General features: G+C 39.7%; 1 protein-coding gene across 1 annotated transcript; it reads right to left on the reverse strand.

Moving 5' to 3' along the window:
* Positions 1 to 13,223, reverse strand: opn7d (opsin 7, group member d). Its single transcript, XM_061058296.1, has 6 exons — positions 13,073 to 13,223; positions 4,782 to 4,872; positions 4,491 to 4,653; positions 3,456 to 3,583; positions 3,020 to 3,354; positions 1 to 1,565 (listed from the first exon to the last, which is right to left on the reverse strand). Exons 2-6 carry the CDS (start codon positions 4,870 to 4,872, stop codon positions 1,089 to 1,091), a joined length of 1,194 nt encoding a protein of 397 aa, XP_060914279.1. The 5' UTR covers positions 13,073 to 13,223; the 3' UTR covers positions 1 to 1,088.
* Between the last annotated feature and the right edge of the window lie 253 nt (positions 13,224 to 13,476).

Consider the following 13,476-nt stretch of genomic DNA (forward strand, 5'->3'; position numbering starts at 1 on the left):
GACAATTTTTCTATTTCGAAAAGTCCTGTGATATAGTCCTATATTTACAGGTTTCATAGATGATTTAGTCACTGTGTTTTCTTTACAGAGAGTGGTCGGTTTAGTATGAATCTAATGATGCCATTGTTCAGATTAGACTAATGGGGTCAAGTGGACAGACGTGCTGCGTAAGAGAGAGTCTTTGGGCAACTTTAACTGGGATGAAGTCCAAATTTCTTCCAAAGCTGTTACCATAATATAATGTGAAATTAAACTGTTGTCCCTTTTTTTTTGGTCAGTGTCCAACTCGGTTTTTGCAGTTTTGTCCATCTTTCTTGAGTAGGAAAATGCCTGCAGTGTTGTGTTAGTATTGCCTCATAATGTACAAGCCTCTAAACTAAAGTGATACTTTGATCAAAATGTTGTTTTAGTATCAAACGCTCTGCCCCTGTAGACCTGAACAGGGTGCTAAGACAAGTTGTTTTTTTGACTCGTTGCTGAAAAGAGCATCTGTCTGTTTGATTGAATGTCTCAGTTTGAATGAATTCCAGCAGTGACAAGGACAAAACGTACAGGAAAGCACTGAAGCCTACAGGGACTGAATACTTCATTTTTTATGTTTGGTACCACTCTTATGTCATTTTCACCATCAGTATGTCAGCATACAAACATCAGGTACACATGTCCAAACAGAACTGGATTTTAATTAGTTACATACAAATCTGTAGGACTCACAGGACAGACCATGAACCATCTCCTTTACAATCCGGTACAATTTCTGTCTTTGAAATATGTTTAGTTTGCACTGGTCAGATGTTAACAAGATTTATCCTTATAAAAAAAATGATATTCCTGCTGTGTGCAGAAGATGGTGAGTAGCTTTGAAATGTCACACATTTGCCTAATGAACCTCAAAGCCAGCAGGGGTTCTCAGATCTCATTTTCTGCTCCTTCAGAATCCATCTTCAGAATAACTGTACATAAAAAATTAAAAGCGAAACACGCTGACTCAGCAGTAGATATCAAGTATTCTGTGGTAAATCTTCTCAGATGTCTCTGTTTTTGAGCCCCTGTCTTTATTGGCTTCATGCAAGAAGGACATTGGACCACTAGAGCAAATCAGCCTGTCGTGTGACTGAGAGCCTGTTCACTGTCACCTCTCTGTAGGTGGACCCGGTCAGGATGCACGCAGTCCTTTGGGGTGTGGTCACATGACACATCCCTGTGTTCTCAGAGCAGTGCAGACACGCCCCATAGCTCTCCTGCTGTCCATTTGAGAAGCGTGTGGAGATGCTCGTGTCCTTATTGCGCTGCGATCCAAAGTGTTCTTTGGGATCAGACTGCGGGCTCCCCCTGTAGATCCTCTGTCGTAACATGGTCGTGTCTTTGTAGAGACACTCCCGAAAGTTTGGCTTACACAGCAGGTAGACCACGGGGTTGTAGATGGTAGAAGATTTGGCGAACACAGCAGCGAGGGCGAACGCTTCGGGAGGAACAAGCGTGGCGTCTCCGAATGCAGCCCACATGGCCACAGCTGCATATGGGCTCCATGCACCCAGGAAGCCAATACACACTGCTACTGACAGCTATAAAGAAGAAAGAGCCATACACACACACACACACACACACACACACACACACACACACACACGCACAAACACACACACAAACATGCAAGAAGCACAAGAGATATTTAGTGTGACACTCTAGCACCTGACTAATACTAGTTGGACGATATCATCACAGATTTAACCGTATCAGGGTTTTTGTTTTCAGACATAAAAAAAACAAAGATATGAAAGTTTTTATCACATGTAAAGCAGAAAGATTAGCCCACTAAACGATTACGGTAAGGCCCTGTGTCCTTTCATGACCCGGGAACTAAACCCTCGAATAGACAAGGCTAAGTAGTTTCTCTATCGTCGTTGTTGTTGACAAAGTTATTCTATAAGTTCTGCCCCCTTCTTTATTTTGATCAGCTTGTTAGGGCAGTGACAAAACCAGATGAAGTTCAGGGTGTTTTTGGTGCTGAAGACTCTTGACAGCTAAAAACGACAACTGCCTTGGTTTCTGTATAGAAAATGGGCGCTGCCACGGCAAAAGCAGCATTAATAGACACAAGCCCTAAATGATTACCTCCTTTCTCATCGCCACCAGCATTACTTGTCGGTTAAACTACTTATAAACAATGCCGCTGAAAAGTTGTGTCTACGCAGCTGTCTGCCACTAATGCCAGGCCTGGGCACACATCCATTAATATGTTAACCGTTCATTTTTTATACATTTTTAAATAAAGACATGAAATGATTATCGGGACATTTAACGTCTGTTACATTTGGATTCTGTTAATGTCATTTATGTGACTTGAGTTCACTTTAACCAACTCAAGTCAGCTGACCTTATATGCTCCTTACTCTCCAAAGAGACAAGACTGCTGACCCTGTTGTTTCCCATTTTTTCAGCTGACAACATCTGAAACATGTGTAATGTAATGCCCGTCATGGAGGGGAGAGAGAGAAAGTCCAGTTTCTATTTGCGCTCAGCAGTTGTTTCCATGACAAAGATAATGAAAAAAAACCACACAGATGGTGTGCAGCTCAGGGGAGGTGATAAATTAAAAAAGTTTTGACAGGCGTTACACACGTGTCTAATCTTTTAAGTCTCTTAAAACCTCACATGTATTGACATCTCAAAAAGCTTATGTTTTAGTTGTTTGTTGATACGACCCTGTTAACGTTAATGTTACTAATATTAACAGTGTAAGTAGATTCATGATTACGTTCACATTTATCTTTTTTCCTTAAAGTTAAATTCTAACTATAATAGCAGCCATCTGTGATATTTTCCCAGTTTAAAATCTGTAATAGCGCAGTGTCAAAAATCCCACATCAGTCAGGCTCTAGTGCACAGATAAAGCAAGTTATCAGCAAATCATTTTTATAACCTCTGAATAATTTACTGACTCATATCCTACTTAAATCTTGTCAACCACAAAACCTAAAGTGAGTGATGCTGAATTGACACACTCAAATCCTCTGACCTTGACAATGAGAGCGTGTGCGTTGCTGGTCTTGGTCTGTGGTGACACATGCTGCTGGACGGCCTGACGCGAGCCTCGCACTGTCAGCAGGATGAACGTGTAGGAGACGAAGATGACGGTGCAGGGCAGTACGTAGCAAAAGACGAAAAGGCAGACGATGTAAGACAATGCTGAAAGCTTGTGGTTGGGAGCATGCCAGTCAATGCAGCAGGCCGTGCCGTAGGGTTCAGGACTGTAGTGTCCCCACTGTGTCAGGGGCCCCACAGCGAAAACAGACGCATAACACCAGACTCCAACGATCAGGAGGCGTGCGTGCGTTGAGGAGAACTTGTTACCTGAGCAGATGGTAGATAAAAATAAAGGCTCTGTGGTTACTGTGATCACTTTTTCCCCCTTTCAACATCATGCTCCTCAGTTTAGGTTATTATCCCCTTACCGTAGTGTGGGAAGCAGACTTTAAGGCAGCACACTAAGGAGAGGGCTGTGAGGTTTGTCAGGCTGCTAAGACCAAACAGTACTCCACACATAGCATAGACCTGACAGGTGAATTCCCCGAACAGCCACCTGTGAACACAGACAAGAATAAATAAAAATGTGTTTTTCGATCAGCGCTTTTTCCTGTTTTGGCATTTTTTTTCTCAAACATGTTTTGCAGAAACAGCGCTAGCTTTGATTAAGAAATTGTGTTTCGTAGTTGTAATTTTTCTAGCAGTGTGCACTAAAATCACTTTTATTGAAGCACTCTCTCAGAAGTGAAGCACTCGAGCAGAGCATAACAATTAAGCAGATGGTGATCCGCTCTAAAATTGGTCGACCATATAATGAAGAAAAATGCTGTTGGAAAATGCTTGTCACAATTTCCTCTTCAAATTGCTTGGGCCTTCCAACAAGTTGTATAGCACTGTAAGATCATTCGTTTAAAATAGATATGAAGCACTTCAAATAAAGTGTTAAATGTTGCAGAGAAAATATGCATTAGACACATGTCCATCAACTTCTTGGAGCAATTTAACAATGCTTGTTGCAAAGCAGATTTTTGTCCAATGGTGGTTTGGAAACCTTTTGTTTTTGCATTTTTGCCAACTTCTGGATTGGTTTGACTCAGCCCTATGGTGGAAACAACTACTGAGTGGTGAGAGTTTACATCTGCTATTTAAACATGTTGAGCAGTTTTTAACTTTCCAAATTAGCACATTAACTTATTTTTTAACAAAGGCAAAAAAAACGAGTCAATTGAGCATAAGAGTATTTGGGGACGTTTAAGTGTAACCGCTTCTGTGTAGCTTTTCTCAGAATCTCGCTAAAATATTGAGCTTTTTTCCTGCTATTAGTAATATTCTTAATTGTTTCCCAAAATGTCTCGTACATGGATGTTTACAGTCTGTTACAGTCTAGTTCACAGAGAAATTCATTTGATATTTCTCAGTATGGAAGAAATACACTGGAAATATGAAATGGCAATTGGAGGTACCTGTGTGAAAAGGCTGATGGTATCGCCAGAGGGAATAAAGAGAGTGTCATCCCAAGGTCACTGATGGAGAGATTGATGATGAAGAACTCAGCTGGCTTCAAGGTTGACCGCTTGTGATATGCAACAAGTAGCAGAATGCAGTTTCCCATGAGGGACAGTAAACCTGCCAAAACAAAAAAAAGAGAAGGAAATAAGATAAATTGAGCTGATTTACAGAATCTGTATCTGTAGGGATTTGTCTTGATGTCCAATAAGTGCAATTCATAACATTTTTAAAATGTTTGGACTTACAAAAGATGCTGTACAGTGAACCCATGAAGATGTCGTGCTCCTTGGAGATGGTGGATTCAAATGCAGCAGATGTGTCTGAAGCATTTCCCATCTGAAATATTAACATTAGCAAACACATGAGTTTATTCTCTACAGTGCAGTGATTCATGTACTCAAACTGGAAACTTCATTGACTGAAAACTAGGGACGCAACAATACAGCCCACAGTTCAATACAATACTTTTTTTGGTCACAGTTTTTGGTTAGGTTCTGATGGCATGGGCCGTTGGAGTGGTTGTTTGTTTGTTTGTATTTCGGAAGGGGCAGGGGGGGTATTCTATTTTTAAGAGTTTTGTTAAATTTGACAGGAAGGGGTTAAGGAGTTTTATTTCTACTTTTCAGAAACTTGATGTTTATTATGTAGAAATGTACTAAAAGGAAGACATTTCAGTATTTGAAAATATATTTTTGTAAAAAGTTTCACACTGAAATGGATTGTGAAGCGTTGTTTTTGTTGTTACTTTGTTTCAAACATATTGTGTCTTCATCCCAGCACGTGGACTCACAGGTACATACAAACAGAGCCAATTCCAAAAGAAATACAATGCACTGAAGGTCGTTGTACACAAAACCAAAAAAACGCAATTCACAAGCGCGTAGTGAAAGGTTCAATATTTTATTGAGAATTGTTGCATCCCTACTGATAACCCTTGGAAGGATGAAGATGTATTGTAGTTGTTGTTCAATAACCACAGCAGAAAATTTCCCTCCCTACCTGGACTCACTTTTTTAAAACCACATGAACAATTTTTATTACTAATGCATCTTTAATACCATCTATTGTGTTCAGTAAAAGCCATGTTTTCTTTCTATCTCTGTTGTACAATACCTCCAGCCTAAAGCCCCAGATGTAAAAATAGATGAAAAGCTTTTCTTTTGGATAATAATAAATAATCCTGTGCCAAAGATGAATGCAATTGGTATTAAATAGAAATATACAAAGCAGGATTGACTGATGGAAAGAATTAGATGAACTGTGCCATTCAGGATTTACAATAGTACAAAGAGATGAGAGATTGAGCGAACAAGACAAAATAACTCTGATAAAGGTAACATGTGGCCAAATTTGCTGGAAAAAAATATTAAAAAATTGTAATACTGTCCCCAGCCTTACACATGATGCAATCATGCACACACGCAAATGTAGTACAGACACGTGTGCTGTGGGGACAGATACATATTGAGCAGCTGATAACAATTTCAGGGAGGTAATAAATTAACCTAATAGATAGTTTGGAGTGTCTTCTCAGCGTCGGTAAGAGCATGTCAGACACACTCATGCTCTTTGTTAGGAGACAGACTCCAGGCAATCAGGGTCTTCATGCCCACACATCTGCAAACAAGACGATGATTGCTATTCAGCACATCACTCTGCTCAGCAGAAGATTGAACAGTGAAATGGAAATCGCCAGAGGAAAGCGCCAGAGGAAAGCGCCATGCACGCACAAATGTGGAGCAATACTTGGAGTGCTTTCAGAAATTATGTGGAGGCAACATTGACTCTTAAGGACGGAGGCAATGACACAGAATAAAGACTGAGGCTTCATTACGATGCAAGTCGGCACACCAGCCAATGACGAAATGTCCATCAGTCTGAGTGGAGGAGACTCAGCACAGCAAGTACTGATCACTTACATCTAGAAAGTCTGCTGTCATGTCAGCAGAAACACTTTAATAATCCACATTAATACTACCAGGGAGATCTGCTATAAGCCCAACAAGTATACAGTACATGTCACAAGTTATGCAAAGTTAGAAGACATTTTTGCGTGTGTAAAGATTATAAATGAGTTTTATTTTTACTTAATTTGTGTATTTATGTTACTTTATCATATTTCGAGCAATAAATATTTATTATATCAACATTCCATTATTACTCTCTTTAACTTTAAAACAAGTTAAAAGTAATAATGTTACAATTTTACTTTAAAATTGATTAACTGGTAAAATATTAAGAAAACAAATGCTGTTAAGATGATAGGGAATGACATCATTTAAAATAATACATTAAAGAAAAGGCAGAATCTTACGAATCCTTCAAATCTGAAAATCTGAAAAACCTGAAGCAGACAGATATGATTCAGTAAAAATCCATCCGTCTTTCAACTTGTATTTGTAAAGCTCCCATTCATAGCAGATGCTATCTCATGACTCTTTACAAAAAGAGCAGGTCTAAACTGTACTATTTGTTATATTATTGAGAGTGTTTCGACATGAATCTTTCATGAATGAGAACACTTTGAAGTTACAGTATTAAGGAAAATCTTCTTTTAACAGGCAGAAACCTTAAATAGAACCAGACTCATGTTGATGAGCCATCTGCTGCGACTGTTAATGTAAAATGTAAAACTCTGAATCAAACTATTTCAAACATCATATGTTGATATAGAAGTGCAGCCCCTCCCCGCAACAAACGCATCAGCACACGGCCAAGAGAAATTTGTCAATGAACAACTTCATTCATAATTCATAAATCAGTTCATGCTGTCTTTAATGGTGAGTCGGCTCACAAATGCACTTACACACACACACACACACACACACACACACAATACTAAAAACAGTGGCACAAGTTTTTACTTTACTCCAGTCTGACTCTCTAATCCCACCGCAGCACAGACACGTTTCCCCAAACTTCATTCAACTGGCATCACACCAGGGCAGCCTCTCCATTTTGCCTCAATTTGGCGTGCAATGTCACCTCAAAACTCAGCAGCAAGCGTCCCTCAAGCATGATTACCAAAGTGAGCTTGACACTTCTTTATGACGGCACCAGCAGTGAGCGCAGACACGGTATTACCTGTGTCCACCCACCCAGGACAGCTCTGCAGCTCCCATGCCTTACAATATGGAATTGAAATTTGTCTGTCTTGTTCCTTTGAATAAAATGATTTGAGAGTCGTGATGAGATATTCGGTGCAGGTCTTGGTCCCTCTGCCACAGTGGATGCCATGAAGGGTTTAATAAACACAAAGAACAATCACGGTCAATATTCAGTTTGCTGCCAGTTCGTTATTTACACTTATATAAAACTAATGCTTAAGTCTTAAAATAAAAATATGCCTGCCACATTATACTGTTGTATATATGTAAAATTGTCTGTGCAGAGCATTTTGCTTTAACAAAAACTGTCAACCAAGTCCGATATTCTTCCATATCAATGTGAGGACAGATTGACTGGACTGAAAAACTGAGCCAATACCTCCTCCTGTCAAGATTATATACAAGCATTGACTATCAGCTGAAAGACAACGCCGTTTCATAAGGCAATTTGTGGCTGCATGTTTCCAAGGAGATAAGCGTACTGTACGAGGAGGCTGGAGATGGAAACTCTGCAGGAAATCTTTTATCTCATGCACGCTCTTGGATGGTTGTTGTCACGCCTTGAGGATTCAAAGCTTGAATTAATCAAAACAACTGTTGTGCAGATCGTAGTGCGCCGATGCTTCTCTCTCTCCAGCGTGCTGTGTTTAAGGTCCAGCAACTCCTCAAGCCTGAGTGAGCAGTCTCTCCCTCAATTTTTATAATAATCCCCCAAACTGTTTTACTTACAGAGCAGCGCCCCCTTGTTTGATAAGGACTGAGGTGAGTCGGGAGTGAGTGAATGCTTTGGTAACATGTTATTAGGACTGGGAAATTATATCACTTTTATCAATAAGTCTGGTTTTCTTTAACCTACTCCGCCGCTCCCCTTGGGCTCACAGAGTTCACATCCTCCACCCTCGTTTCTACAGAGTTGTTGGCCCTAGGTTTGTGCCAAGCAGCTACAAGTGCTGAAGTTGCTCTGCCTCATCTGCACTTTTGTGTATCCTGTAACTGAATAGAGCACTCTCAAAGTTACAGCTTTCATTTTAACCCCAAAAGAGAAATTCAGGTTACTTTGTTACTCCTCAAAGGGAAATGACAAAAAATGATTTAAAAAAAAAAAAAAATGTTTTTGTCGTTGCTATATTTTTTAGAAGAAAACATTTTTGATTAAAATTGTAAATTGAGTTTGGTTTGAAAAAATCTGAGATTTTATTTTTAGAAAATCGCCTTGGCCTACATCCTTGGCACATCCCCGGAGCTGAACTCATCCTCTGTATCTGCACACGTTTATGTAATCGGGACACAAAACCAAGACGACCCAGCGAGCCATGTGAGTGTGAAAACGCGAGGGGGGAGGCAGACAGAAAGAGCCGAGAGAGCTTAACCGGCTGAACTGTGCCTTTGGTCCGCTGTGACAGATTGAGTATTTTGAGTCTGGCTGAGCCGTCCCTCTACAGTTCTCATGTCTCTGAGCCCCGCTGAATAACTCTTGCGTTGAGCTGTGATTAATTAGACGCCTTTGAGACGTGGACGGAGACATCGCCCTCTGGATGATGATACAGGGGAAAAACATTTATCACCAGCTGACCTGGCTAAGCATTATGTTGTTGTTTTTTTAAATTTTGGATGCACATTAGCACCTCCCTGTCTTCTTCACTGACCCATTCACCCAACTTTGTTGTCTCAGTGGAGCCTTTTTGAATGCGTAATCTACCGAGAAAGAGATTTGTATTCATCAGTCTGGTTAAAGTCTGTCAGCATGACATGTAATAAGTTTGTAAAAAGTTTCCCTGCTGCATCCTGTATGTCATCATTTTATTCAGATTAATGATATTACTAAAAGTGCCAATCATCACATTTAAGTGTCTGCAGTCAAAGGAGATAAACAGCCATTTAAAGGCTGACAGGCGTGTCAGGAGTCTTAATTGAAACAGCAAAGCGAGCACATGCACACGCTCATGAGAAGTGACAATGTCAATGATTGGGAGCCCTTTGCACTGCTCTGCTTTTATGTTTAAATGTGAATTTAGAAATACTGAAATGCTGGGCATTTCTGGAATCCTGGGTGAAAATAAATATTTGTAACTAATGGATGCTGATGAATTCATATGGTTTTCCTCATTTTAACCTGATCATACCTGTCTTTCAGCCTGCACATTTGACACCCATCGTGTAGATAGAATATTGATGGCAGCATGGGGGATTTTTTTTTTTTATCTGGGCATAATTGTGATTTGTGATGCACATCCAGCTCTCAGGGTTTGTTCCTCTGACATTATGAATCACATATTTGTGTGTTTCTAAAATATTGACTGTCACATTGTATCATGTGTGCTTGGGTTGATTGATTGAATTAACGTTGTTTTCATGTTTGCTGTTCCAGTCAGTACTGGACCTTTTTTATTATTTATGAAAAAAACTGTTGATGAAGCGCAATCATTTTTTATATTTGTTGGATATCTTATTATTGTTTCAAATGTCTATTTTATAAATTGAGGGCTTAGAGAGCCTAGGCACATGCATTACAGAGCATCTGACTTTACATTGTGCTTTTAAGAGTTATATGAAAATAAACTTGAATCTGATGCTCCAGAAAAGCACTCCTGTCGTCATAAGAAATTCTGTCTGGTCTATTGAAGCGAAGCATTGTGATATTACAAGTACCTTTTGATATTGTTTTTTTATTTACTTACTACACTGTTGCAACAAGCAGCTTTTTATGGCTAAGCCTTATAAGACTTTACGTTGTAGAGCTTCCTTTGTATCATACACCAAAAACATTCACTCTCCGGCTGCAACTAATGTGTAGTTTCATTTGTGATAAAGATGCAGTTGTTTTTGTCTCAGCAAATTACTCAGCAAATGTTCACCTCAGAAATGGCAAAAAAGTTTCCATCACATTTTCCCCAAACCCAAAGTGATGTCTTCAGTGCATGTTTTGTCCAGAAAAATGTCCATAACACATTTGACTTATAATGTCTTAAATAATAAAGACAATTTTAACAAATCTTACAAGCATAAATGATGTGTTATTTTTCCTTAAATAGGATAGTTGTGGATTAATTACTTTTTAAACTAATTCATATCTGAAGCTGCAGTGGACATTTTTGGGAGCAACATTTTCTGTTATCAGCATCTTTTAAATAAATCAGGTTCATTGGCAAGTAGGTCCTCACGTACAAGGGATTTGATTAGCCTGAGCTTGTTTCACAGTTTTTAAACCTAAACCTGACACATATGACACAGAGTGTGCTGTGAGGCACATCCCCTGAGGACTGTGTGAGACCTTTGTGAGACTGACGGCTCACCCTCGCTGTGTTTAACTGCCCCCTCATGTGAGAGTGACTGACAGTGACAAGTGGATACCATCACAGTGGAATCTTTACACCGTGTTAAGCAGCATGACAAAGAGTGGCTCGGGGCGACCCTTTCAGATATTACCGGTCACACTGTGACATAACTTATGTAATGAATGTGGAGAACAGTATGTGTTTATGATGGCCAGCATTGCAGCTTGGTAATCTGAACATGAACCAGCTGTCACCTGATGACTTCACCTGGTGAGGTTTTAGGTTTTGGGCACTGAATTTATATGTAATATAATAGAAGAAGAAGAAGACATCATTTATTAATCCCTGAGGGTAAATTCAGTTCCCTGTTATAGGACATGCTACAGTACATACACATGGGCCAAGAATACACAAATTAACACGTGTAAACACAGTCCTGTGGGCATGCAATAATGTCAGAGTGAGGGGCTGCACACGAAAGAGCGCTCAAGCAGTTGGGGGTTTAGTGCCTCGCTCAAGGGCATCTCAGCAGTTCTCAAGAAGAGAACTGGCACCTCTTCAGCAGCTAGACCAATTAGCATACTAAAGTCCAGCACAGTACTTGAACAAGCGACCCTTCCTTATCAAAGTCCCTATCGCCCCATCAAATGAATATTAACACTGAATTATCATTATGATATAATAGTGACTTATTGGTGTTGATACACTTTATATACTTTTCTTACACAATATTCTTTGTCTTTAAAGTGTTTATTATTGCAGACATGTTGTGTTCCCTTTAACCAGTGGGATATGAGAAAGGGTTTGGTTATAGGAGGGGTCTGAAAGGTGTGCTAGCTTGGCTTTGTCTCCCTTGAAAAATGACCTTGTATTGTTGTTTAAGCACTTTGAATTGCCTTGTTGCTGAAATGTGCTATATAAATAGACTTGCCCTGCCTTGCCTTTATACAGAGGTTTAAATAAAAAACAGATTCATAGAGCAGTGAAAGAACAGATTTGGTATTAGAGATGGAGGATTCTTGTCCAGTCAGCACAGAGGCAGTTTATCATAAAATATCTAAAGCATAACAATATAAACATTTTTTCATCTTACATATCTTTTCACCTTTTTTCAAAATGACTTACTGGAATGCTCGGATATTAACGTAATGTTGTCAGCCTTTAAAAAATACTCCTCTCCCATCTCTATGCCTATGGGAAGGACAGCAGCCACGAAGAATTCAAAATAATAAATAAATAAATACAATTCTGCCACCCTAGTAAGTCATCATCGCTCAACCACAACTGCTTCCCCTACATGACACAAACATATTACATAACCACACTCTGATTAAGGATGGCAAAGCAAACATTTCTGTTGTCAAAGATGCAGATGTCTTGTCTCAGCTTTTTTTTGTTTTGGTCCCTTTGACTCTGTTGAAGGTCACTCACTTTGTTAAATCGTGTTGCATTCAATAGAAAGACATGATCACAATCCATCATTGTCAACACCTATTGATTCTCTGTTTGCCGGTTTGAGTGTGAATTTGCAAACGAAAAACAATCATCACTGATGCCTGTCTGTGCAGGCAACAACAATAGGCAGCTCATGCATACAGCCGGCAACACATATCCATAGATATAATGTGTGGCAAGCACACTGAAACCAAGGGGACAGATCAGTCCGTGCGCTGACATGTTTGACAAAAACATAATGAGAAACATTCTGTCATTTTTTGTGGAGTGGGATGATCGGTGACCTCATCTCTGCCAGTAATCCAGCAAATAATCAGTCATTTCTGTTCCTTTATTTCATGGACAGTAAATTCAGGACTTTTTGCTTTACTTTGTTCAGATGTTATTTGAACCTTACCTAAATGATGTCAAAACGACCTGTTATTATTTTTTTTGTAGATTAAACCACTACAAATCAGATTATACTAATTAAACTATCTTACCCCTACACAGAAAATAAGTAAAGAAGGAAAAAAAATCTTTACATGTCATGTCAGACTTCCCCATAGCTAGCAACAATTGAAAACAACAACGGCAGCATTAGAAGGATAAAAGAAGCGCTACATGAGCAGTGATTTTGTTTTTTCTTTTCTGTCTAATCTCTTTGTATTGCAGTAGAAATAATTTAAAAAAAAAGAATTCCAATGCTTTGCTGCTTACCTTCCAGGGAGGAATGGCTTATCCTCAGTTAAACTCATGGAGGCCAGGTGGAGAGCAGGACGCAGAGGAGAGGAGCGGAGCCTGGCCAGCCACCGACAGGATGACAGAGAGACAGAAAAAGAAAAAAGACAGACAGAGAGGACTGGACTTGTTTTAGGCTCCTACCGAAGAGTCTGGTTAAGGTATTCTCCGCCTCTTCAATGGCACACAATTACACACATCTTGCCAGGTGACCACACACTCTCACACTGTGTGTGCACTCATCATCGCTGTGGAGATGCAGCGAGCCAAACTGATGTCGAACGAAAAAGCCCAGAGAGATGGCAGGCCAGAATGAGCTTGAGAGAGGGGGGGGGGGATAGAGAGAGAGAGAGAGAGAGAGAGAGAGAGGGATCAGCATTATA

This window comes from Labrus mixtus, chromosome 15, assembly GCF_963584025.1.
Source record: "Labrus mixtus chromosome 15, fLabMix1.1, whole genome shotgun sequence".
In the NCBI taxonomy this organism is placed as follows: Eukaryota; Metazoa; Chordata; class Actinopteri; order Labriformes; family Labridae; genus Labrus; species Labrus mixtus.

Coding starts and splice junctions, on each gene's coding strand:
- opn7d (XM_061058296.1), bottom strand. CDS start 4,872: ATGGGAAATGCTTCAGACACATCTGCTGCATTTGAATCCACCATCTCC. Junction 3,355..3,455: donor AGTCTGCTTCCCACACTACG/GTAAGGGGATAA, acceptor CCATCTGCTCAG/GTAACAAGTTCTCCTCAACG. Junction 1,566..3,019: donor CACACGCTCTCATTGTCAAG/GTCAGAGGATTT, acceptor TCTTCTTTATAG/CTGTCAGTAGCAGTGTGTAT.